Genomic DNA, 26463 nt, shown 5'->3' with positions numbered 1-26463 from the left:
GTGCGTAATTGTTCATCGCAGGACTAACTGAACCTCACGTTGTTTGTAGCCACGGAGGGTATTCAAAATAAAGCGGCAAAACGCTTTCCATATTCTTCAGAAATATCTGCCAAACGCAGGGGCAATTGTACGATTCCGAATATATAACGAGCCTGGTTTATTAACCACTATCAAAGAATTATATCAGGAGGCCGTGAAAAGGTGAGCATTTCCTGCCCCACTGGTGGCACCCGTCGCACACACACGTGTGAGCGTCCATTGTGATTGATAGAGTCAGTTAAATCACGGCGTGCTTACCCCATGAGCTCGGGTATGGTATTGACAAACCGTGAAACACAATCAGGGATATCTAACCCAAGATGTAGTTTTTCCTAAACATTGAAGACCCTTACCAGGACAGTACCAGTGTTTATATTCCGTCACGCAATATGATAATACATCACGCAACACCTTCACGACATGCAATAGTTACACAAAGTCACGTTTGATCTGTGATTAAGGAAGTATTGGAAAACATCTACACAAAGGTTTTACCGTCTGTCATGTATAGTTGGTGGTTGAGTGGTTCTAAGAAATCTGATGTTGATATCTCTAAATGATATAGCCTTTGTGATCGCACGAACATTCCAGTGGAATCTCTTCATAGCACTTCACGTCTCATACCCGTGTGCTAAGTCTGTCTATACTTGGAGACCAATTGGAACAGTTCTCGTAGAATAACCATAACTTTATGTTTCTGGTGCCCGTTACATCGTTACGTGCATTGGCCATGGTTCTATTCAACAATTTGAATACCTACAAACTGGTTCAACTGTATATATTACTCGAAGACGCACTGGACCTGTGTTGACAGATGAAGCTTTGCAACATCGTACATCGTTGAATATTTGTGAGGAAAAGAAATAATGGTTCCAGTGATGTTCAGGTTTGTGGCTGTCTGTCTGATGGCACCGCTTGTGAGCAGCCAACGCGCTTCCACCTGGGATGAGTGTCAGTGTGAATGGGTCACCTGGAATCCTTGGTCCATTTGTGATTCGCAGTGTTATGGGATGCAGCAACGCTCAAGAAGTGTTTTGATGATCGACAGTTGTGTAGCTTTTGAGTCCTGTGATGCAGGAGCAGGGGCCTACGAACATCAAGACTGCAACACTGTCTGTACAGTTGGTTCTTACGACTCATCATCGGGCAGATGCAAGTGTCCAGGCGGGAGATATGGACCATGCTGCACCGACGGTAAATGTTATGGGGCTGACCACTTGATTAATTGATTTATTTATTGTGGGATGCTGGGATAATAATGAAAACAATCAGACAAAAACAAAACAGAAACGTAGCTCCCTTCGCCACAGAAAAACAAATGGCCGATATGTTAGCGTTACATACCTTACCTGAACTCGCAATAAAGGAGACCAGTGATCTCCGCCTCATCTGTTTCATATTTAGAGTGGCGGTCGGGTAGCCTAGTTGTTAAAGCGTTCGCTCGTCCCGCCGAAGACCCGGGTTCGATTCCCGACATGGGTACAATGTGTGAAGCCCATTTCTGTTGTCCCCCGCCGTGATATTGCTGGAATATTGCTAAAAGCGGCGTAAAACCCTACTCACTCTCACACTCACTCATATTTAGATCTATGCATAAAGATTCAAAAGAATCTCCACAAGACTGTATGACAAGAGGGATGACTTCACTTTCAAATAGTCAACTGTACAATCGAACATGCTCTTTCTACCAAGATTTCTAAGAGCGTCATACGACTCTTGCTCAGAAGTTGTTAGATCAAGGTTACAACATTCAAGACCTCAGTAAATCTTTCAAAAGGTTTTATGGTAGACATGTGGGGACATTTCCAAATTTGACGCATCAGTGACACAAAGTATGCAATTCCCTGGTTTAATTGAACCATTATGTTTTCGTCTTCCCCTTTGCATGTGTTTGTGACGGGTGCCACCGGTAAGACAGGATACGCTCACCTTTTCGCAAACACCCGGTATCACTACTATTTGATAGTGATTTATAAACACATGCTCATGATATAGTCGGAAATGTACAATCGACTTTCTATTGGATAAGGAAAGGGTTTTGTCGCTTTATTTTCAACTTGCAACGTATAAAATATACGACAGTACAAACATAGACCCTGTCTAATATAGACTTGTAAGTTTTGTAAATCAAGGGAATGGAAATGTTACTTAATCTTGCTAAAGCGATTTTATTCAATGAGGAACTAAGTGTTTGAAAGCTCTAAGGTAACTATTTTCATTTTCTAAATCGGTTCAATTAATGATAAAAGTATCTACGGTATGAAGTGGAAAAAATGATGTCTTTTGCTGTAGCAGTTATTTTAGTTACCGGTATATATTTACTTTACAGACACAATATGAAAACGCATAGTGGATTTAGGGAAATATTGTTCAGCGTACTGACAGAAAACAACGAAATGGGCATGGGGTAATGAGGCTAGAAGCTAGATCAAATAGTGTCCTCGACAAGGGCAACTCCCTGTAAACACACTCTTGCATGTAACCCTCTGGAGAACATGTTTTGTTTGTTGTTTAACGCCGCAATATTACAGCTATATGACGGCGGTCTGCATACAATCGAATCTGGACACGACATTCCAGTGATTGACATCATGAGCATCGATTCATGCAATAAGGATACGGTGACATGCATCAACCAAGTGAGCGAGCCGGACAACCCGCTCCCGTTAGTCGCCTCTTACGACAAGCATTGGTTGCTAAAGACCCTGATCTTCACGGGTCGCGAGAACATGTGGTAAGAGCTAGTGCGGTGTGTGCGTCAACGTCAACCACCACCTCATAACGGCGCGGGGAGGTCTGGTGGCCTAGTGGTTGAAGCGTTCGCTCGTCCCGCCGAAGGTGAATGATTCCAGCCATATAACGACGAGACCAAGTTAATGTATTCACAGTTGAGTCGTTAATGCAAAATAATATATAAAAATAATTTATGAGACATATTTGAGCATAACAATATCATGTATACAGTTTTAAAACACAGGCTATAGGCCACCAGTAACCAAAGCTAGGCCACCTCGCTGGGGATCATGGGGACTTACAGTACCTCTGCTTCCTGCATGATACCCCAGCAGGATTTACATCATCACTTTAGCTACTGGTCGTTGTGCACAATACCAGCCAATATTAAAAAAATCCTCAGAAATGAGTTGGCTTAAAAACGCCGGTTGATGATAGTTACATTGATTATGATAGGATTACGTGTCACACAGAGGGACAATAATTTTACGCTACATTAACCTCCTGGACAGAGCCTTCAATAATGTCAGTTGATAATAGCATCACACCAAATTTAAAACCTTGCATTTAATTATTCACATACATATTTAAAAGTTATTATACAGATCAATTACTTTTAAACAATTTAAGATGAGATTCCCGCTGACACGGAAAACGCAACCTTTCAGATTTACGCTTTGATAATGTGAATCTCTTGCGATTGCAAAGTCCACACAGTCAAGCAATATATGCCTGACGGTGAACCTTTCATCGCAAGGGCTACACTTAGGAAGTTCGTCTCCATCTGTCTTAAGCAAATATTTGTGTGTAAACCGACTGTGGCCAATACGGCATCGTCGTAAAACGACAACGTCATGTCTTGACAATCCAAATAGGTTTGACCGATTGATGTTTTTTATTCGTGAAGTTTGCTTCCTACCTGGGTGTCCCACCTTTTTTTGAATGAGATCAAGCCGAAGACCCGGGTTCGATTCTCGACATGAGTAATGCGTAAAGCCCATTTCTGGTGTCCCCCGCCGTGATATTGGTGGAATATTGCCAAAAATTGGCGTAAAACCATTCTCACTCATTCTCTCATAAGGTCGCTACGTTGACCTGGACATAACAACAGGGATCACATGCGCAAGGGCCAGTGCTTGCCAAACACGATATTCGTTCTTGGGGCAGTCATTAACACCTGTTGTAATTCCTCTGCTAGTCATTAATTATAACCTTGATTAGTGTGGTAATACAAACAAGGTTAGCTCAGCTGTCTAGTTGTTATTAATAAAAGTCTAAATCCACCATGCGTTTTTTTCAAAGTGTGTCAAAGTATATTTTTGCACGTTCGATTCCATAGTGGATTCAGTGCTGTAAGTCGCAAGGTAATTAAAACGACTGAAAAAAAGCACAGATAATAATTATAGCAACGAAATCTTTAATATTAACCAAATGCGAACAGGTGTAAACGTGAGAGGAATATTATCCGAGATATATACGATATAACGTTGTAATAATTGTTTTAATTTGTAAATAGCGATTACGTGTGGGGCTCCTCAGACAATAGCGAATGGCGACTACAGCGTGAGCAACAGCTACAACTACGGCAGCCTTGCCACCTATACTTGTAACCTCGGTTACAACATGACGGGCACCGCAACAAGGACGTGTTCTCAGGACACCATTATATCTTCTGTCGGTTTCTGGACGGGGATGAAGCCAGAGTGTTTGTGTAAGTGAGACCATCCTCATTGAAAGGGAAAATTGGAATCATGGAATTTCGGTGCTTAACTATTTTTCCTTCTAAATTACCCCAAAGGGACCCATCTTGTAGTGGTAGTGCTAGTTGTGTAGTGCTTGTGTCATTGGGATAATACTACCTCTTATCTCGTCCGCTATATTCTGTACACAATCTGGACCAGACAATCCACTGATTGACATTATGAGCGTCGATCTACAAAATTAGGAAACGATGACATGTACAACCAAGTCAGCGACCCTGACCAGCCAATCCCATCAGTCGCCTTTAACGGCAAGTATGGGTTGCTGAAGACTAATTCTAATGCTGATGTTCACGTCTCTTGATGTTAAAGCGTCGGGTACATTCTTGTCGCCCTTCGCGGAGAATGGATGGAATTTTGCATGTTGAAACGTGAAATCTTAAATTAGTCACTCCTTATGAGCGTGTCCATTAGTTTCGTGTTAAACTTTATCGCATTATTCGTATTACACTTACACAGTTGCTTAAAGTTAATCAGTAAAATCGATTCCGGGGTAGAATAGGTCTTCAGCAACCAATGCTTGCCGTAAAAGGCGACTATGCTTGTCGTAAAAGGCGACTAACGGGATCGGGTGGTCAGGCTCGCTGATGCATGTCATCGATCCCAATTGCGTGGATCGATGCTCATGATGTCAATTACTGGATTGTCTGGTCAGGACTCGATTATTTACAGACCGCCGTCATATAGCTGGAATATTGCTGAGTGCGGCGTTAAACAACAAACAAACAAATAAATAATCAGTAAAATCGCAAACAACAAAACACAGCCTTTTACAATGACAACGTGTAAGTGATGTGTTACCATGATGGTGACATGTCCAGCCAGCTATGGCGGGTAAGGGGCTATTTTGACCTTATGTTTGCTTTCTCCATCCAGTCGCTGAGTCCTGTAACAGCAGCCCCTGTCAGAACGGAGGCACGTGTGTGAACGGTCTGGAGATGTACACGTGTGTATGTTCCCCTGGATGGTCAGGGATAAACTGTGAAGCAGGTAGGAAATCCAACATGGCTTGTCAAGGTTAGAATGAATTTTTGAAATAACACTCACGGTTCTCAAGTTGTCTCAATTTGTTTAACAATTTGTAAACACTTACTGTTGAATGGTCGAGTGAAACAGGTTTACCCAGTTAACGTGTCGCCCATTTGTTGCATACAGAGTCTTATGGAGCATAATAAATTGTACGTAAACCTACATTCATCTTACTGTTATAAACGGTTTCCTTTTAAACATATCTAATGTGGGACACTGGTGGCCCAGTGGTCTAAGGCGCCGCGATTGGCTGTGCAGAGTTGCGTCCCTTGGGCACGCGGGGAACCTATGATTTGTGGTTCGAATCCCGGTTCGCCCCGATTATGTTTGTAGGTTTGTCAGCACCATACCCGTGCTCATGGCTTTCACCGAAGTGCTAAACGTCTGAGACCTGCATCACTTCGGGCTTTCCTCCCACATTAAGCTGACACGCCGTGATGTAGCTGGAATACTGTAAAAAGCGGCATTAAACCAAACTCACTTAAAACTAATGTGAAAGTGACAACCCCTCCTCTAGACGTACAACCTCCTGTGGTCAGTGGCTGTGAAAACAAGACAACCCTCAACACAGCTGACCGTGAACTGACCCACGAGTGGAAGGTGCCAACCTTCACAGACCCGCATGGTAACGAAGTCACTACGACATCCAACTACGTCAGTAGCTCGTACCGCTTCCCCTGGGGCGACTTCTTCGTCCAATACGTGGCCACCAAGACAAACAATGGTTTACAGACGGAGTGCAAGTTTCAACTCAACGTCCGACGTAAGTAGTTTGGAGTCTTTATAACCATACCATACCCAATGTGCAAGATTGCGTGAACCTTTAAGTAGTAGGTAGTTTCGTTTTGGAAACATTTGTTCATGGGTACGTGCACATTTCCTTCAAATAAAAACGAGAATTATGTTATACATACATGTTTCTCTTTTGTCAATACATACTTATAGATGACTGGTACAAAATCAACAAGAAACATGTTTGCACTTCACCCAAAAGTAGACCGCCTCCGTGGTCTAGTGGTAGAGCGTCCGCCCGGAGAGCGGAAGGTCCGGGGTTGGATCCCCGGCCGCGTCATACCAAAAGACTTTCAACGATGGTACTTGTTGTTACCCTGTCTGGCGCTCGGCATTAAGGGACTAAAACAAGGACTGGTCTGCTCGGAGTCAGTATACTGTGTCTGAGTTGGGTATTCATGTTAAACTGCGGCATGGTATCTCAGTGAGCTAGCACTATAAATCGGCATCAGTCCGGACTAGTACAATCAGCCACACAAACACATACACGTACATGCACGTCGCTTTATAAGTGCATTAATCTTGGACGCTACGTTAAACCCAATTTCACCTCACCTCACCCAAAAGTCTCATACGTTCTCATTTCAACTTGGAACGTATAGAAAGTCAAATCTACTTTAGGAACGATCTTTACAGTGACCTTACTGTTCAGACATTGAAGATAAATTCAAGATTAAGAGCTGCCCTCAAGGTTTACATGTACCAAGTGGTATATTTAATATTGTCTTTCAATAAGTGTTTTTTTTTAGAATGCTGTTTATATATAACAATATTGTCAGTGTATCCACATAATCCTCATGGATATATACCAAAACTAATATTACCAGGATAACTACCTGATATAATATGTCAACACGCCATAACGATTGAGGGTAGGTAAAACAATACGATATCCCAGCTTGTGTTTTACATACTGGTGACCATTGAGCACTCAGCATGCATGAAGGTCAAAGTCTTGACTGCAAATATCAGCACAACGACTGGCAAGCGACCAGTTATCGCCGATGACCAATAATCGCCAACTCCCCGTTATAGCTGGCACGCGAGAGCATCTCCGTTTACTTTTGCTCGTTTTTATTCGAAGAGAGAAATATTTGTTCGAAAATGATGAACAAACTCATGTGAGGAAATATTTTTAAAAAAACTACCATAATCACCTTGCTCAAACACAACTTCAGAGAAGACACTCGGGCGGTGTCACGTGACTAATTCACGCGTAAATATAAATCAAACAACACGATGATGCACTTTCAGTTCCGTCATTACTTTCTATTTGTCTGTCATTTCTTCCCCAAAAATTCTGAAACCTATTTCAGCTATATTTCCAAAAATGCATAACCTTTATATATCGCGAAATCCACAGTACATAGTGTGTGAAGGTCGTATTTGGGGAATATTGTTTTTTGTCAGTTTGCAGACGACAAGTTGATTTATTTGGATGAATAAAACATTTGAGTGCGATCCCCGAGATACTAAAAAATGTAATTTGTATAACTGAAGCGGTGCGCGTGATCACGTGGCACGTGTTGTTAAGACGATGGCGATAACTGGTACAGTAAGTCGACGGGAATGTTCCATTTCCAAGTTTGATTCACTAACGAAGCGTTATAACAGACATTTAATAGTTTCACAACGATAAATTTTATTGGTACAGTCACAAAATATGTCAGAAATAAAATGAAAATAACTGGTCGGTGACCAGTACTCAGTTTCGTGTAGTGACAGTTGACGTGACAGTAGCATTCACTCAACCTTCAGACATACAACTCTGTGTTACACCAAGACTAAGCCGACATTACTTCACAACTTGTCTTTTGCACTCCCATGCAACTGCAGTATTCCAGGTATATGACGATGCCTGTAAGTAATAGTCAAGACAAGCCAGTTACTTATATTATTATCGTTATCAGGGATTTAAAAACATATATTATATACTATGTTCCTGAAAATGTTGAAAACACTAATTTATCCTCAGCTTTTTACACACAAAACATAAATTGCGTACTGTACATGATGATGTGCTGTTAGTCCGAACAAAATAAAATATCTGGACCCTACAATCCAGTGATTGATTTTACGGCAACGATCCATGTTGGGCATCACATCCAAACCTTGGATCATCAGGAGGTTGCTGTACATCGTTGTCGTGATGATTTTTATAAACCTTCTAGAAAAGTAAAAAAAAATACTAACTTATAACATGAAAAATTATCCCCAACAGCCTATCCCTGTGACGAGCTACCTGTCCCCCAGTTTGGATACGTGGCCTGCAACGGTTGGCGGACTGACTTTGGACAGTATTGTTTGATTGGCTGCAGAGCTAACTACACCCTACCACGTGATATCAATGAGGACCGCTGGTATGTGTGTGGCGCCACTGGAGCGTGGTCATCCAATCCAGGAACGTTTCAGTGTGAAGGTGTGTTACTTTATATACACCTCCCTTCATCTGCACCATATACACATGACACATCGTTCAACAACACGTGTTCATTATTTTCATAGATCACAAACCTCCATGTATGAGGACCGACACCTTGGTCTAATGGTAGAGCGTCCGCCCGGAGAGCGAAAAGTACAATGTTCGACCCCGTCATACCAAAATACGTTTAAAGATGGTTCTTGGTGTGACCCTGTCTGGCGCTCGACATGAAGGGGCTAAAGCAAGGATTGGTCGGCTCGCTATCAGTTTACTGTGTCTGAGTTGGGTATTCATGTTAAACTGCGGCATGGTATCTCAGTGGGCTAGCACTATATATTGCATCAGTTCGGACAAGCAGCCACACACATGCACGTCGCTATATAAGTGCAATAATCTTGGACGCGACGTAAAACGCCATTTCACCTCCATGTATGACAAGGATCAAATTTTCATACATGCCTAAAATACCACCGATTCCTGCTTTATTTTCCCCCAAATTGTCGCAAATACTGTGTCGTATCATATGATGCAATAAAGCGGGGATGTAATCGGTGGTCAAATAACTATTTACAATACTTCTCACTAGGTCGGTTCCTGTATGACAGTATAAATATTCCACTTTGTAAAGAAGACCAAATGTATTCCGTTCGGATACGTTTTCAGATAATGATTATTTATGCTTTTCTGGCTGGCAATTAAAACATCTCTACCTTGTAATAAACTATAATTAAATAACACCGGGTGATCAAGTATTTGTAAGATCAAAGTAATTCAAAGGTAGTTCCTGATCCAATTGACAAATTATTGGTAACAAAGAGAGCACGTATAATCCTATTACTGAAGGGATGATCTAGTAGATAATGCATCTGTCCGGAGAGCGCAGGATCTATCCCCGGCCGCATAATACCCAAAATACGTAAACATATTGTACTTGTTGTTACCCTGCCTGGCGCTCGTCATTGAGGGGTTTAAACAAAGAGTGGTGGGCTCGGAGTCTGCATACTGCGTCTAGGATGGGTATTCATGTTAAACTTCGGTATGGTAAAAAATGGGCAAGCACTATAATAATAAAACGACAAAATCATTTCCATTATCCTAAGAAATCCATTCTACGATTCCAACTATATTGTTAGCATGTGTTGATGAATCATTATCAAAGAGTGATGATACCATCCTGTCCCACTGATGGCACCTGTAACAAACACATGCAAAGACAAATACAATTGTTGATTTGAAAAAAGGGGATCATTTTGAACAAGTCAAAATAAGTAATTGCACGCACGCACATGCACACATTCGTACACGGCACAGCCATTCCTGTACTACTTGAGCTCTATTGCTATAATCGATCCCTCCTACTCAGTCAGGTGACAACCGTCACGTATGCCATGTGAATTTACTAACTTTTCTGGAAGGGTTATTATCAGTTAATCAATTGTTTGATAGGCATTACTTAGAAGTTGACGGATGGCAAAGTAGACACAATGTTTGGATAACAACTTCTTTAATACTGTAAAGGCGACGTTTCGGTATAGATCCTTATACCGTTGTCAAGCAGGAATGAATGAGGAACATTGTACAGAATATATATAGCAGGTGGAGGATTAACTGAAGAGAATTAACAGTAACAGCAATTGCATATATGAGTAGGATAACATGAGTAAGATAACATGAAATATGTTCCTTCTGTTGTCATTACTTACTCACGTTATCCCACTCATGTATGCAGTTGTTACACCAGACCTATTCTAACCCAGTTTAAAGAAACAGTTACAGACTTTGTAGTTACGCCACACTCGTTGAAACAAAAACATATCAGATGATAACTGTTGCAAAGCTTCTTCGTGAATTTTGGTCGATACCCCATGTTCAATAATAATATTTGTTGACAGGAATTTAATACTTGTGTATGTATAGATGATATTTGACTTTCTAGTTTGAAATAAAATTATGTTTCTTTCTGATCTGAAAATGTTGACAATATCATGAGTGGCGTGCACACAAATGGTGAAAATGTTTGCTTCGTCAGGTATTATGTACTTTTTCTCACCGAAAACCATATTGACATTAAAACATATTGAAAGTAGTTCACATGAAACATATCAAATTTAAATTTAAAATGAATATGAATTCTAGTATATCATCAATGATACATGGTGATAAACCTGTTGTTTTTGTTAACTTCATTTTTACATTTTTCGTGTATTATAGACGCCACGGATCTGCAGAGCATTTCCGGTGGCATCCTCGGCAGCCCTGACACCTGTGATGACGTCAGATCCGTACAAGACTTGTACATCGAAGAACTCCAGAAATCAAATCATAATTCTGTTTGTACTAAACACCACGATCTTTGTCTTACAGAAAATGTTAGTGTAAGATGTCAATGAAGTGATATACAAATGGTTCAGTACAGAGATTTACACCGTAAATGCAGATGCATTTCACAATAAAACTAAAAACGCCAAGACCTTTGTGTTTTTCATTTTCTTTATCAAGAAATTATTATTATTTATTAAAAATTAAAATCTGCATTTAATTTCATACATTACTGGGAATGATAATAATGTGAAGTACACATAACATTGTTGGAATACGTGAAGATCTTCAAACATTTAAAGTATACATTTTTCGCATGCTTTAAGAAACATAAATGCCCCGGAAGTCATTGGATTTTTAATACACTTACCTTTGTTCTTGAACATATACTGAACCGCAACGTCAGTCCAAGTAACATTGCATGAAAAGTTGTCATTTAAATATATGGGTAATTTTTGGCAAAGTTTCTAAAACTTAACATTACCTTGTCCGGAAAAATGAAATTTGATGATAAAAAAACAAAGCAGATGACAATAAAACATATCGCCCAAACGCATCACGGCAACGACCATGGTAACCCGATGCACGTGAGTTCCGTGCAAACTGAAATGCACATGCGTTACCCATTTCTTGCCCTATACAAACCCATCCAGATCGGATAACATTCATTCGTTATTGAATTGCTACCACATGGCAAGATTGACAAGAAATCAGCGACACCAAGCCCCTGGACGATTGCAAGCTGGACAAACCGCCCGGCAATTCAGTTAGCCAATGCATTTCAAGTCTACGTAAGGACCATATACAGGCTCCAGCAACGGTACTAGACCACCAACACTACAGATGACCGACCACGTCGTGGAAAACCAAGGGTCACCAACCGACGTCAGGGTCGTCAGATTGTGACAGACCAGCGACACATTTGTGCGGACAACGTGCGTCGACGATTGACGAGCAGACACCTCCACTGTCACAGGCCACAACAGGGCCCATTCTGACAGCATGTCATCGGAACACAGCACCAGCATTGGCGCCACCAGCAGTGGAGAAGAGTCCTCTTCTCAGACGAGAGCCGATACTGTATCTCAACAGCAGATGGCAGCGAGAGAGAGTCTTGCGACGCCGTGGGGAACGTTTTTCGGATGCTTGTGTTGTTGGGCTGGTCCGAGCATCATGGTGTGGGGTGGAATTGGTCTTGCACAGAGGGTCGGCCCTGTGGTCTTCCAGAACATCGGTCCATGGAGAGGCAATGGTGTCACAGCAGCTCGGTACATTGACCAAGTCTTGAGACCACTCGCCATACCTCATTTGTCACGTCGCCGCAACCACGAGATTCAGCATGATAACGCCCGTGCCCACACTGCGAGAGCAACAAGAAACTTCCTCCAGAGAATGGCATCAGAACCATGCAGTGGCCTGCGCTCGGACCCGATTTAAATCCCATTGAGCACCTGTGGGACGTAATACAAAGATGGCTGAATGACGTCCGACCAAGGCCGACAAATGCAGCTGAACTGCGTCAGGCGTTCCTCAGAGTGTGGGCTCAAGTGCCTATGGCCTTCATCAACCGCCTCATCCATTCCATGTATCGACGTTGCACGGCAGACACAAGATACTGACTTGTGATGCCATTTCCTCAGAGACTAGTGTTGTGTTTCACTGTAAGAACATTTGACACTTTAATCAACCTTGATGATCAGTTTTGCCAAGTTTCATCTTTTTGATACGTCTAAAAGTATGTTTACAGTGTTTGGACAAATAAGGTTTCTCATATATCTATCAGTGATGACGTTTCTTTTTGCGGTTCAGTATATATATATATATATATATATATATATATATATATATATATATATTTATATATCTGATATCATTTAGAGGGACCCACTATTAACGAACTGAGAATGCATGGAGAACAGCAAAACCTTCCACAGGAACGTATCAAACGTCTCACTGGAGCCAAGCTTCATGGCCAAAATAACCTAACCTATTTCCAGGATATACATATGAACAGACGTGTAGCATAAACAATAGTGGGGAAATACATCAATAAGATAGTTAAAATAGTTTATTGAGTAATGTGTGGTTAATAAGATAGACACAATTTTTTTATGGATAACAACTTCTTTAATACTGTAAAAGGCGACGTCTCGGTATAGATCCTTATACCGTTGTCAAGCAAGTCTTGCTTGACAACGGTATAAGGATCTATACCGAGACGTCGCCTTTTACAGTATTAAAGAAGTTGTTATCCATAAAAAAAATGTGTCTATCTTGTCATCCGTCAACTTCTAAGTAATGCCTATCAAACAAAGTGTGGTTAATAATATATTATCTACATATGTATTGCACTTTAAAATGTCTGTCGTGATGTTGTTGAACGAGAAAGCGAGTGACTTTAACATGACCAGTATACAGCAGGCAGCATACAAATGTGGGAGGATATCTCTCACGCAGGCCACCATACAGTTTGCTACTCGTCGTTGGGATCAGTTTCTACTTACATCTATGTGTGCCATTCAAAGACGTGACACATTTAGTCTAATGGCCGAAGACCCTACTGAGCAGAATTATCGTAGCCGTCTGGATCCGCCTATTCTAGGTTTGAATCTTTGATTCACCCTTATCAGTATCATAATATTAGCCCGTAAAAGGTGACTATGTTTGTCGTAAAAGGCGACTAACGGGATCGGGTGGTCAGGTTCGCTGACTTGGTTGATGCATATCATCGATCCCAATTGCGTGGGTCGATGCTCATGATATTAATCACTGGATTGTCTGGTATTTACAGACCGCCGTCATATAGCTGGAATATTGCTGAGTGCGGCGTAAAACAACAAACCAAACCAAAACCAAAACCATAATATTAGCCGAATTTGAAAACGAAGATGTGCATAGACGACACAATATATGCTGATTACATAATCCGCTATCAAAAGTATTTACAGTCCATGTGGTCTACATACAACTAAGGTGCTGCGGGTAGCCTAGTGATTAAAGCGTTCGCTCATCCCGGGTTCGATTTCCCACATGGGTACAATGTGTGAAACCAATTTCTTGTGCTCCCAGCCGGGATATTTGCTGGAATATTGCTAAAAGCGGCGGAAACCGTACTCACCCACTCACTCAATCATATAACCAAACTAGCAGCAACATTCCAGTACTATACAATACCTTAACTTAACTAATCTCTGGTAATCTTCCTGCTAATCATTGTACATATCATGCCAGCTACAATCCGCTTCTGATGAAAATATCAAATTGCGTTATTTTACGGTAATAGCTATGAGTAAGAAGTAGCTGCAATATTCTCCATCATGAATGTCTATGCAATTATGTCTGATACCGTTTCTCTATGCCACCAATGTGATTCATGTTATGGAAGGTACTTTTTACTTCTAGCTAAGCTTTTCAATCAAACGCCATTGTTTTCAGGCCGATACCGTATGACAGGAGTGCTGCTGTGCAGCGTCAGGCTACAAACAAACGAATACCTATTCGATTTTTTTGTGAGTGCTAGGCCCTATATGGGGGCATGCCATGCTTAACGTTTTCGCAAACAGCTGGTGTCTTTGATAATTTCATAACTATTTTACCTTTTACGTCCTACGGAATCTGTTTCCGCAGACAGTCGCAACTCGGTTGACAGTTTGTAGTACAACGTCTGTCGTTTTGTCGACCTTGTACATTGCTCTCTAAGTGCATTTTCCTGATGCATATTGAGGTTGGCTATTAATGGTTAATTTCATTATAGCTTTCTGTCTGTTTTGTAAATGCATTGCATATCATATCTCAGTAATATGAAATCATCATGTAAGTAAACACCCAACTCGCCAGCAAACCTTTGACATGCAACTCGTTCAGGAATCGTGTCATTAAAATGATTATTATTTTGAGTCTTCAACAAATACTCTTAGTCACGTTGAGTTGATGTTGCTGAGTTGGTAAATTGATTTTGAAAGGCAGTGCTTTGTGTGTATGTTTTATTCTAACCCCAATGCCCATGTGCATTGCTAAAAAGTTCAAATAAAGAAATATTGACTGGAATGTAAGTGAGGGCGTTGGAACGGTATGCATACCGTCATGTTCTCTATTTGATCAGTGAGGTTTGTGAACACAGTTTTCTATTATCATTATTTTCATTTGAATCAATAATAATGAGGAACATTTGGTCCTCATAGAGGCTTGTCCTCCGAATATCTCTATTCCCGCTGCTACGACTGTCTATTCCGATTACTATCACTTCCACAACGTTCAGAGTTCACGTTGCATGTGACATTTAACAGATGATCATGACATTCTAAAAATATGAATTATACATTGAGGTCATTACTAATCAATATCGTGTTATCTCTAATCTCATTGTTGTTGATTGTATTGACTTTGTGTGGATTAGTTGTCAGATCTTCTCTTAGAAATTAACATTTCGAAATTCCAATTCAAATGAAATTGAACAATCCCCGCGTCACAGTATCTCAGTAAACTAACAATGTAATAAATGCTTTAGACTTAGATTTCTAAAATATATCTAATTTTAGTACAGGGCTTCGCAGCAAATCAGTATCGTATCGGTTCAGTTGAAGAGAATCTTGTGACGCATTATATGTTGGGAAACGTTGGTTTTTAACATTGTTTTAAACTTTTACATCATCTAAGCGCCATAAGAGACAATGTGTATAAGAACAAATGGATAAAATAAATATCAATATTTGTTGAGTGTTATCATTCTGCACAAGAGATACAAGCATTTCAGAGCATTTCAGAAGAGGAGAGGTAAGCGGGGTCCACACTCTGTAATAGCGTGTAGCGGAGACAGGTATACATGACAGTAAGTTAATAAGTGACCCTCGTTTAGTATTCTATTACAGAAGAAACATGACGTTATCTAGTGGTGAAGTGGGTTTTGTGTGGCGACTAGTTTCAACTGATACAGGTAACGTTCTGCAACTCAATATTCTCAGTTTAGATAGCAGCTTGGGTCTTGATATTGGTCTTAATAAAAAAGATTCTGGTAATACGTCTTTTTAAATGTTCTATAGGTTCTATATATTTCCATTTGGCAAATTCTTGTCATTCCACAGTTGAGAGAACCAAGTTTAATTTTCAAGAATACACAGCCTTTTCTTCGGATTCCATGTATATAGCTGATGAGTGCATATCTACCTGTGATAGTTCTATACCAACTTTAATGGCAAGGGAGCTAACTCTGCCCACCCAAGATTTTTTTTCCCAGTTAAAAACTGATTACAATAATGTCCTGTTTTGTTTCATGAGCTTGGAATAAAACCTGAAAATTTCCATCAGTTTAGTCAAACAATTATCCAGCTCATTTCCCCTCTGACTGCACAGCTGGAGGTATTATGCGACACTCCTAGAAAGAATATGCAGTCTGTTTTTGAATCGGGATTGGGTGGTCAGACTCGCTGACTTGACTGATGCATGTCATCGTATCCCAATTGCGTGGATCGATGCTCATAATATTAATCACTGAATTGTCTGGTCCAGACACGATTATTTACAGACCCCTGACATATAGCTGTAATATTGCTTGGTCCGGCGTAAAACAACAAACCAACAAACCAATCTTTCAAGACGTTTGTTCTATCACGTTTCTGCACAATTTCATTTAGTTTTCTTGTTTATGTTGTGTAGTTGACGGCGTTTATATATCCTGTGATATTAATCACTTGAGACGCTGCGTCATTCAACTTGAACCTTTAGGTTTGATTCCAACATTGCTTTGTACCACAATAGCACTAATGAGTTATTTTATATTATCCAACCTCAGAAATTCGTTGTAAGCACTGTCTATTTCATTTAAGGTTTCCACATATTGTTCCATCTTGTAAATTGTGTTAATAACTGTTGCTTTGATTCCATTATCACACAGAAAATCTTGTGGGAAGTTATCTAGGTTGTGGGAAGTTATCTAGGATAAAGCCATGTACGTTGATAACTTCATCAATTGCCTGCACACTAAATTAATTTAAAACAGGGAAAAATCGTTGTATCTATTACGTCCATTCAACATGCATAGTAGCAACAATTGCATACAATCTCTTTCATGTATGTCATTGTTGTTACTGTTAATTCTCCACCTACCATATTCCATGTTCATTATTCAGCCTTGCTTGACAACAGTGTAAGGATCTTTACCAAAACGTCGCCATTACAGTATAATACAAAAGTTGTTATCCATGAATTGTGTCTTCTTTGTACATATGGTTTTCTTACAAACAATAAGTTTTTCTATGGAGGAATAGTAAGCATGTCAATTCAAGTTGTTTTTTGCAGTTATACTGGTACGTGGTCGTTCCCAACACAACACTCTCAATATACTACAGGTCTCCATGGACCAATACAAGCTGGATGATTTCATAAAACAAAGTTCTTAAATTGTAACAATCTTTCCCAAGTGAATAATTATTTATACACTAGATGTTACCGTTAGTAACTGCCAAATGTAATCCGTCACAAGGGATTTCTGCGTGAAATAACACGGACTAAAGAGTGTGAGTTTCATTTCAATTGCAAATGAAATATTATTAAGCACTTTCGGGAACTTTGATGACATTCAACAAACATAATTCATGTTATATAGCCCATAGCTCTTCTCTGACAAACAACTATTTGTTCCAATCTTCATTATGACTGATATATATCCTGCAACAACAAAAGCAAACCTTGACTGTGTGGTCTTTGCAATCGCAAGGATTCACATTATCAAAGCGTAAATCTGAAGATCTCTTTTCTTGTGTCAGTGGGCATCTCATTATAAGCTATTTGAAAGAAATTGGTCTGTATACTAAATTTTAAATATGTATGTAGATAATTAAATGTTTGTTTTAAAATTTGTTGGGATGCTATTATCAACTGACATTATTGAAGGCTCTGTCCAGGAGGTTAAAGTAGCGTAAAATTATTGTCCCCCTGTGTGACACGTAATCCTATCATAATCGATGTAACTATCATCAACCAGTGTTTTTAAGCCAACTCATTGCTAAGTATTTTTTAATATTGGCTAGTATTATGCACAGCCACCTGTAGCTAAAGTGATGACGTAAATCCTGCTTGGTATCATGCAGGAAGCAGAGGTACTGTAAGTCCCCATGATCCCCAGCGAGGTGTCCCAGCTTTGGTTACTGGTGGCCTGTAGGCCGTGTTTTAAAACTGTATATTGATATTGATATATTTATGCTTCATAAATTGTCTTTAAATATTACTTTGCATAAATGACTAAATTGGGAATATATTAATTTGGTCTCGCCGCTATATGGCTGACATAATGCAGATGCGACGTTAAATTCACACACACACACACACACACACACACACACACACACACACACACACACACACACACACACATTGGGTATTAAAATAGGAGACCTGGAGGGCCATGACAGGAACTGGATGTTGTGATCCCTGAAAAAGGCTGTTGTCAGTCTTGCCGTGTGAGGTCGGGCGTTGTCTTGTTTGAAAATGACTTTCGCTTGTTGCATAATGGGAAAGACGTGTGGCCGCAGAATCTCTTTCGAGTAACGTTGTGCCGTTAAATTCCCTCGAACTTGCACCATGTCTGTTCTACCTGTGTATGAGATGGCTGCCCACATCATTACACTACCAACGCCAAGTCTGTCCACTTCCTGTATGCAGTTTCGGGCATAAGTCTGTCCACTTCCTGTATGCAGTTTCGGGCATAACATTCCCCGCGACGCCTGTAAACACGACATCTCCCACGACTGCGAAGCATAAAAAGTGACTCAATCGCAGTTGTGGCCATACTCTGTGTCCTTGAAACCATTGACGTCGCGGCCGACGATGCATGTCCGCCAAAATGACCCCTCGAACTGGTCGTCTAGCGCCAATACCTTCAGCGAGTAAACGGTTCCTCACTGTCTGGGCTGATATCCTGCGCAATCCTGGTATTGCCATAGTTGTTGAGGTGGCCGTGGTGGTTGTTTCACGTTTGTGTCGTAGCCGAATGTATCTGTCTTCTGATCTAGTAATGAAACGTGATCGACCGGATCTGGGAAGGTGACGTGATGTCCCGTGTGTCCCGATAACGACTCCACAGTTCTACGTGGAAAAACCTGGCTCCGGCGAAGAGGATTCGCCAGTGTGCAGTCCGCCCATTGTAGTGTTGCGTTGGGCTTCCATCAGTCGTGGCATGTTTTCGCTGTTCACTTGTTTTAAGATTGTGAGGGCATGCAAATGAAAACCCAACGTTTTTTATAGACCGACAAGTGATGTTGCACGTGCATGTCATGTTGTTGTTCGGTGCCAGGCTCTCACGTGGTTGTGTTTTTGTGATTTTCCCATCCTGTCAACAAATTTCTGCAGTACCTCATTTTTTCTAATCCGTGCAGAAATTTTCGATGTTAATTTTGTATGGATATAGGCAACACTCTGTCAGTTATTTACGTTTTTACTATTGTTGCGTTTCTTTTTTGCGGAGTACAGTATTTGATTTTTTGTCAGATTCTTAAATTTGGTGAGAGAAAGGTCTATTTCAGGCCTGATTAACAGCCAAGGAGGAGTAGATAGGAACCCGTATGAAGATATTATATCTAAGTCGATATTAGCATCAATATTATGGGGCTTCATCCGAATCCCAAGTTGCGGTACAAGCTTGGATTTGTTTTGAAACAGTTCCCCATTAAGAGAATGAAAGACGCAATTATAGGCTGGATTGGATGGGTTTGCACATAATTTCATTCCATGCTGAAGGGATAATTCTAAGTTATTTTTAGAAGCTCCGTAATACACGTTGTGTTCGTTTTGCGTTTCGTTTTTTACAGAGTATAGTTTAGTATGTACCTGCGTGGAATATATAAATGAATGACACGTCTTTAAAATAGTGCGGCTTGGCAGGCCCAGTCGTCTAAATACTTTCCATAACCATAAGAATTCTCTACTAAAAGTCAACTGTACTATGCCGACAATAGCATTATTATGATATGAAATTGGACATCATAAAATATCACGTGATAAATGCCGTGTGTATGCCGACTCCTGCAGTATATTGACTATGGATATGGAAATGAGTATTGTCGCTTATGCTCTTACTTTATGAACTCACTTTAATCAATATTAACATAAACTCCTCGGCAGCAAAGCAGATACCTCTATTGTAAGGACCCTGTGTCCATACTTTCTGTACATAATGTCAAATCAATCCTTCTTTCAAAAACTCAGACCTTTTAAATGAGTAAATAGTCAACTTAAAACGACCCACGAGTAAATATCCGCAGAACCATCGATCGGTGGGTGCGCATGACTCTTGAAATGCAAGATCTCTCATGTGATTTACACAAAATATGGGAGTGTGTGGACGTTTCTGGTATTTCGTCTCAATTCCTATTCTGATTCTGATTCAGAAAGGTAAGTACAATTTTCAATTGAAACTTAAATAGTTCCTTATATATTTCGATGTAGAACCTGACGTATCCGCAAACGTTGATTTGTTGCCAGAACATATTTAGTTTCAAGTGTGTCTAAAGATATGTATATTCTTATGATTATGGAATATTTGAGTTGTTCATGTTAGTAAACCTGCTTAACGTCATCAACACAGGACAGCTGAAAAAAGTCAACAACAAAAATATGTTGAAGAAAGTCAAGTGTACTGTTGATTTTTTTTCGAATTGTGATTTACATATTATACTTACATACCGCTATAATCGTTTGCTAACCACAGTTAATACATATGCAGTCAAACCTAGTGTCGAAATCGTGGGGACCTAGAAACAAATGTTTGAGTTATCCGGGGTTCGAGACATCCAGGAATATGAATTTGTGAAAATCAAACATCATGTTATGAAAAATTATTACATGTAATCTTGTGGTTGAAACATTTTTTATTCAAGATGAATATGGATTAGTAAACAAGCCGTAATGAAATTGCTAAAGTATAACTAAATCATAAGCAAGAAGATTAAAATATATCTGAACTATTTACATGGACAGATTTAATGATATTGGAATTAACTGTGCAAGTTTCGTTGGCATTACCACTAAGAACTGAATTTATATCAAACCCTTTGATATAATAAAACAGTCGACTTCATAATTCATTGTATTTTTGACACATGAAAAAGACCAATTATCGTTAATTGAAATGTGTCGTTCATATTCACGAGCCTTCAAGTTGCTTCATCCCAGTCGTAGTCGGGAGTGCATTAATTGTCTGAATCTTGTTTATTTATACCAGTCGTTTAAATGGCTCTATATTTACGAACCGCCTCCGTGGTCTAGTGGCAGAGCGTCCGCCCGGGGAAACGGAAAACCCGGGGTTCGATCCCTGGCCACTTCATACCAAAATAGTTTGAAGATGGTACTCGTTGTTACCCTGACTGGCGCTTGGCATTAAGGGGCTAAAACAAGGACTGGTCGGCTCGGAGTCAGTATACTGTGTCTGAGTGGGGTATTCATGTTAAACTTGTTTGTTTGTTGTTTAACGCAGCACTCAGTAATATTCCAGATATATGACTGCAGTCTGTGAATAATGGAATGTGGACCAGACAACCCAGTGATTGACATCATGAACATCGATCGTTTGTGAAACGATGACATGCATCAAGATAGTTTATTATCAGACTTCGTTACGAGTTTATTAGTATGTAACTTCCAGCTACAATCTTGCTGTAAGCATAATCCTAAAAGATTATGAGTATCGACTTCAGCAACATCAACACCTTTCATTTTTTATTACCGGTGCACCACATCGATTTACCTTACGCTAGAATATTACGGCGTCAGACTTCTCTGAAATTTACTTGCCAGTTTTCGACACAATGCGAGATTTTATCTGTCAACAAATATTGTATAAGGAGTGGTATCTGGAGCATCTACAATACAATATGCAGAGGTGTCGTCTTCAAAGAGACGAAGGTTTCTGTCGACACCATCGATATTATCACTTATGTAAACTGTAAGACGGATCCCTTGGGATCATGTTTTGGATCTGAAGTATGACCATCAACAACCACTTTCTGTACCCTATTTTCAAGACAAAACCATGCAAGTTAACCTAAATAGTATCCCTTATACCATACTTTATCAAAGGCTTAACTGATGTTGCATAAGACAGCTTCGACCCCCTGTGTTCTATTGCGTAAGAAATGAATTACTTTGCTTTGTGCGTGGATAAGCAAGTGTAATCTCCAGGCATGAAGCCAGATTGCAAGTTCGTTAATACGTCAATATTCCCGAAGAAATTGAATAATTGTTCAATTGCACCTCAAAAAAGCAAGTTGTATGTGCTACTGGTCTATAATTTTAAAAATCGTTTACACTGCCCTTTTTGTGTATTGTAATCACTGAAGTGTCTTTCCAGATATTAGAATATATTTTTGCTGCTGACATATTAAATAAGAGTTACAAGAGAAGAGGACAGGTGGTTGCAATTAATCTGATAAATCTGTTACTGACGTAAGAATATCTTTAATCATGATTACGGTATACTTTAATATATGTTGGGTTATTTCAGCACTTTTTAAGGCATGCTAGAAGGGTAGGTGTATCTCCTGCGCATATTCTTCCATAATGTACTTGCTTTCACAGACAATAAAAAAATCTAGAATGTGAAATCCTGCGAGTGATGATGTTTTAAGTTCAACATGCAATGCACAGTCAATACCTAACGGGTTGTCTGTTACTATGTTGCTTCATTACACATCACAGAGCTGGCATATTGCAGAGTGCGGCGTTAAACAACAAACAAAAACAAAACATCAGCCCTGAATACATGATGGCCAATATGAGGTGTAGACGCGTGTCTATTTTAAGTCAAGTAATGAAATGAGACTATAAATATTTCATGGAAATATAAAACGTCAACGCCAGGGAATCATACAGTCTCGATTATCTGGTAAAGCAGATACCGTCAGGTGTAAAGGGCAAATTTGCGGTGAAAATTATGTGAAAGGATCACTGAAAGTCAGTGATGACACCAGGTGTTCGCGAAAAGGGTAAGCATGTTTTGCCCTACCGGAAGCATCCGCCACCCGAACTATTTGCATGAAAAGGTACGTGTTTGTTTGTTGCCTGATGCGGAACAACGGTATTCCTGCCATACGACGGCGGCCTGGAAACAAACGAGTGATTACGCCGCTTTTAGCAATATTCCAGCAATATCACGGCGTGGGACACCCGAAATGGGCTTTACACATTGTACCCATGTGGGGAATCAAACCCGGGCCTTCGGCGTGACGAGCGATCACTTTATCCACCAGGCTACCCTACCGCTCTGGAAACAATCGAACCTAGATCAGACAATCAAGTGACGGATCAGACAATCCAGTGGCACGATAGCGCAGTTACTGATTGTTTGAAACTACAAACGACATGTCAAGTTTGAATTACGTCTACTGTAAATCACGGACAAACGTGTTGTGCTCCATTTCAGAGTATTGTGTAGAGGAGAAAGCTTGATCACAACAATTGCTGGTTTTTTTCTTATTGTTGGACCAAACCCTTGCATGATTCATTGGTTGAATATAGCGATCACTCCGCAAAGCAGCCATGTTTTATCAGGGGTGATGGAGGACCGTATGCACATCCTCGTGAACTATTTACGATGCATTCGAGATACGAAGAGTTGCATATTCCCAGATGGAATATTTGTGTAGTTGTGACAGGAGATTAAAATATAACGTTGAGAATGTATTGTGTTGTCCAAAATGAGTCAATTTCTCGATTCTGGCTGTTGAGGACTAAAAGTTGAAGGTTTATTTCAAGACAGCAGAAAAGACATGATGCTTTCCAAAAGGAGACTCATGGTCATGTTCCATTCGTCGGAATAATTATTTGTAACACTTGTGTCTTTGTCACTTCAACGAAGTTTGTAGGCTTCTTTCAGGACCGTCTCTGGTGGCTAGGCCCTGCCCGCGTCATTCCAAAAGAAGTATCAAGATGCTACTTGTTGTTACCCAGCCTGGCGTTCGGCATTAAGGGGATAGCCAAGGACTGGCCGGTTCGGAGACAGTATAATGTGTCAGAGTGGGTGTCCGTGTTAAACTGCGGCTTAGAATATCATTGGACCAGTACAAACACACACACACACACATCCATGCACGTAACAGCGTGAGTCAAATAATCTTGAATGCGAAGATAAGCCCGTTTCACCTTACCTTGTCTTTTTCAGGTTTTTGTGAATCATTCGAAAAAGCAGGAATATGTTATTGGATATCAACCGAGGCAAGGCCATTTGAGAACGCAAGGCAATCATGCGTTGACATGGGAGGGATGCTGGTCCAACTGCACTCCGCGGACACATTCCAATTCGTGACACGAAAAGTGGTGGATAGAGGTGTTTTTTGGGTTGGTCTGACTCGCACTGATCAAGGTGAGACATGGTTTTCGGGCTATATGTCTTCATTTTATGTGGACTTTATCGACGATTGGTCACCCAATATGATTCTACATTGACTTTTGTCCTCAAACAGTGTGGCTATTAGAGCACACATGGGTATCTACTATTTAATTACTCAATATATTTGGTACTTGGACAAACCCAGAAATATAATCGGTGTGAACAGAAAATCGAACCCACGATCATAGGTTTCTGGTGTGCCCAAGGGACGCAACTTTGTGCCTTATTATTTGAGAACACTTAAAAATTAGTAATCATCGGCCTACGGAGAATTCAGGCGTTTTGATTATGAAACGTTTTTGAGAGCGTTGCCAAACGAAAATATTTCTCATTTGGTAGTCCATTTTGGAAAGGAAAGTTCCCTAGCGCATACTGCGGCTTTTTATTTGGAAACCATCAAAACGCTAGGGCATACCGCATTGATGCAAAATAACAATAAATGTGTTTAAAGACAGATACGCTTGTGTAATTCGCTACTTACTATATTATTTCGGCTGGTATACACATATATTAATACCCACAGGTTTTGTATGGAACAATACCAAAGAGCCACTAGAAGAGCATTGGATACCAGGCGAGCCAAATTATACTGGATCTTGCACAAGACTCGTCCAAGTTTACGGTGGAAAGGATTACAGGAAACAATACCTGGCTGACTATGACTGTACATCTGATTTCAATTACATCTGCCAAAAGAAGTATATTTTCGGTAAGACGATTTGTGTATAAGTGAGTGAGTATGCTTTTACGCCGCTTTTACAAACATTCTAGCAACATCACGGGAGACCAGAAATGAGCTCCAGACATTGGACCCATGTGGAGAATTGTACCCTGGCCTTAGGCGTCATAAACGAAAGCGTTAACCATACTAGGCTTCTCATCGTTGGTTGGTTGGTTGGTATGTTGTTTAACGCAGCACTCAGCAATATTCCAGCTATATGACGGCGGTCTGTAAATAATCGAGTCTGGACCAGACAATCCAGTGAATAATATCATGAGCATCGATCCACGCAATTGGGATTGATGACATGTATCAACCAAGTCAGCGAGCCTGACCACCCCATCCAGTTAGTCGCCTTTTACGACAAGCACAGTCTCCTTTTACGGCAAGCATGGGTTGCTGATGACCTATTCTACCCCGGAATCTTCACGGGTCTTTCTCATCGCCCTATAGGTTTAATGATAACGGACTGTCTATATTAAGAGTATAATAAGGTGAGATTACTTATGGACATCTTTTTGTCGCTTTCATTGTTTCACTCGTGAAGGGATTTGAATCCGTTAAATGTCAGGTTACAATCTCTATTTAGTGCTTAAAGAAATCAATGAATAACTGTCGGAGATAGATACATAATTCAGTCGATGCAGACATGTAACAGACCCGTGATATTGTATTTTGAAACCTCTGACGGTAGGATAGTAGTTATGGGTGAATATGCGTTTTATATTTTGATACTTACAGGTAATTACAATTTCCCTTTCTTCTGATAGGGGAATACAACATAGGAAAAGGCACATCCCAAAATGCTCTCGACTTTGGGCACTGTCCAATGAACTCACATCCAGATGTTGGGAGTCTTTCTTGCGCGAGGGAGTGTACTGTCGTACCGACATGTGTGAGTTTCAGCTACAACAGGACTTTGTCAAGGTGTACATTGTTTCAGATGTCGTTCAACTGCGACGTTGATGTTTCAAATACATTTGTCAGTGCTATACAAAGACAATGTAGTTGGCCATAAATAACTCTTCATATATCTACATGTACAGTACATGGTCATCAACGTATTAGGTGTATATTTGTACGTGCGAGTATTGTGGTTGTGGCCCCAATTACGTGACCTTTGTGTAGTACATAGAACAATCGAAGTATTGTGAAAATTCCTTTGTATATACCATTTCTAAAGTAATTTCAAAACAATCAACAAAACAGACTTCAGCCGTCTGCAATTATATATAGTTTTACTAGATATGGATCCCTACTTTATGATTGTAAA

At 40.2% G+C, this 26463-nt stretch overlaps 2 protein-coding genes across 2 annotated transcripts in view; both read left to right on the top strand.

The window, feature by feature from the left end:
• Window positions 1-26463, top strand: part of LOC139462218 (xylosyl- and glucuronyltransferase LARGE1-like) — a 472136-nt gene that overhangs the window by 36608 nt on the left and 409065 nt on the right. The window lies entirely within an intron of this gene.
• LOC139462222 (uncharacterized) lies at window positions 906-11165 on the top strand. The gene is made up of 6 exons (XM_071243816.1): window positions 906-1233; window positions 4289-4483; window positions 5409-5522; window positions 6079-6324; window positions 8575-8772; window positions 10987-11165. The coding sequence occupies exons 1-6, from the start codon at window positions 906-908 to the stop codon at window positions 11163-11165; spliced, it is 1260 nt and encodes a 419-aa protein (XP_071099917.1).

This window comes from Haliotis cracherodii, unplaced genomic scaffold (assembly GCF_022045235.1).
Source record: "Haliotis cracherodii isolate W230 unplaced genomic scaffold, xgHalCrac1.p SCAF_15, whole genome shotgun sequence".
Lineage (NCBI taxonomy): Eukaryota > Metazoa > Mollusca > Gastropoda > Lepetellida > Haliotidae > Haliotis > Haliotis cracherodii.
This window is presented reverse-complemented; position numbering and strand designations above follow the sequence as displayed.

What these genes read in the sequence shown, in the direction of transcription:
- LOC139462222 (XM_071243816.1), top strand. Translation starts at nt 906, where the DNA reads ATGGTTCCAGTGATGTTCAGGTTTGTGGCTGTCTGTCTGATGGCACCG. An exon ending in GATGAAGCCAGAGTGTTTGT is followed by an intron (nt 4,484 to 5,408) that starts GTAAGTGAGACC and finishes TTCTCCATCCAG; the next exon opens with TCGCTGAGTCCTGTAACAGC. An exon ending in AGGGATAAACTGTGAAGCAG is followed by an intron (nt 5,523 to 6,078) that starts GTAGGAAATCCA and finishes CCCCTCCTCTAG; the next exon opens with ACGTACAACCTCCTGTGGTC.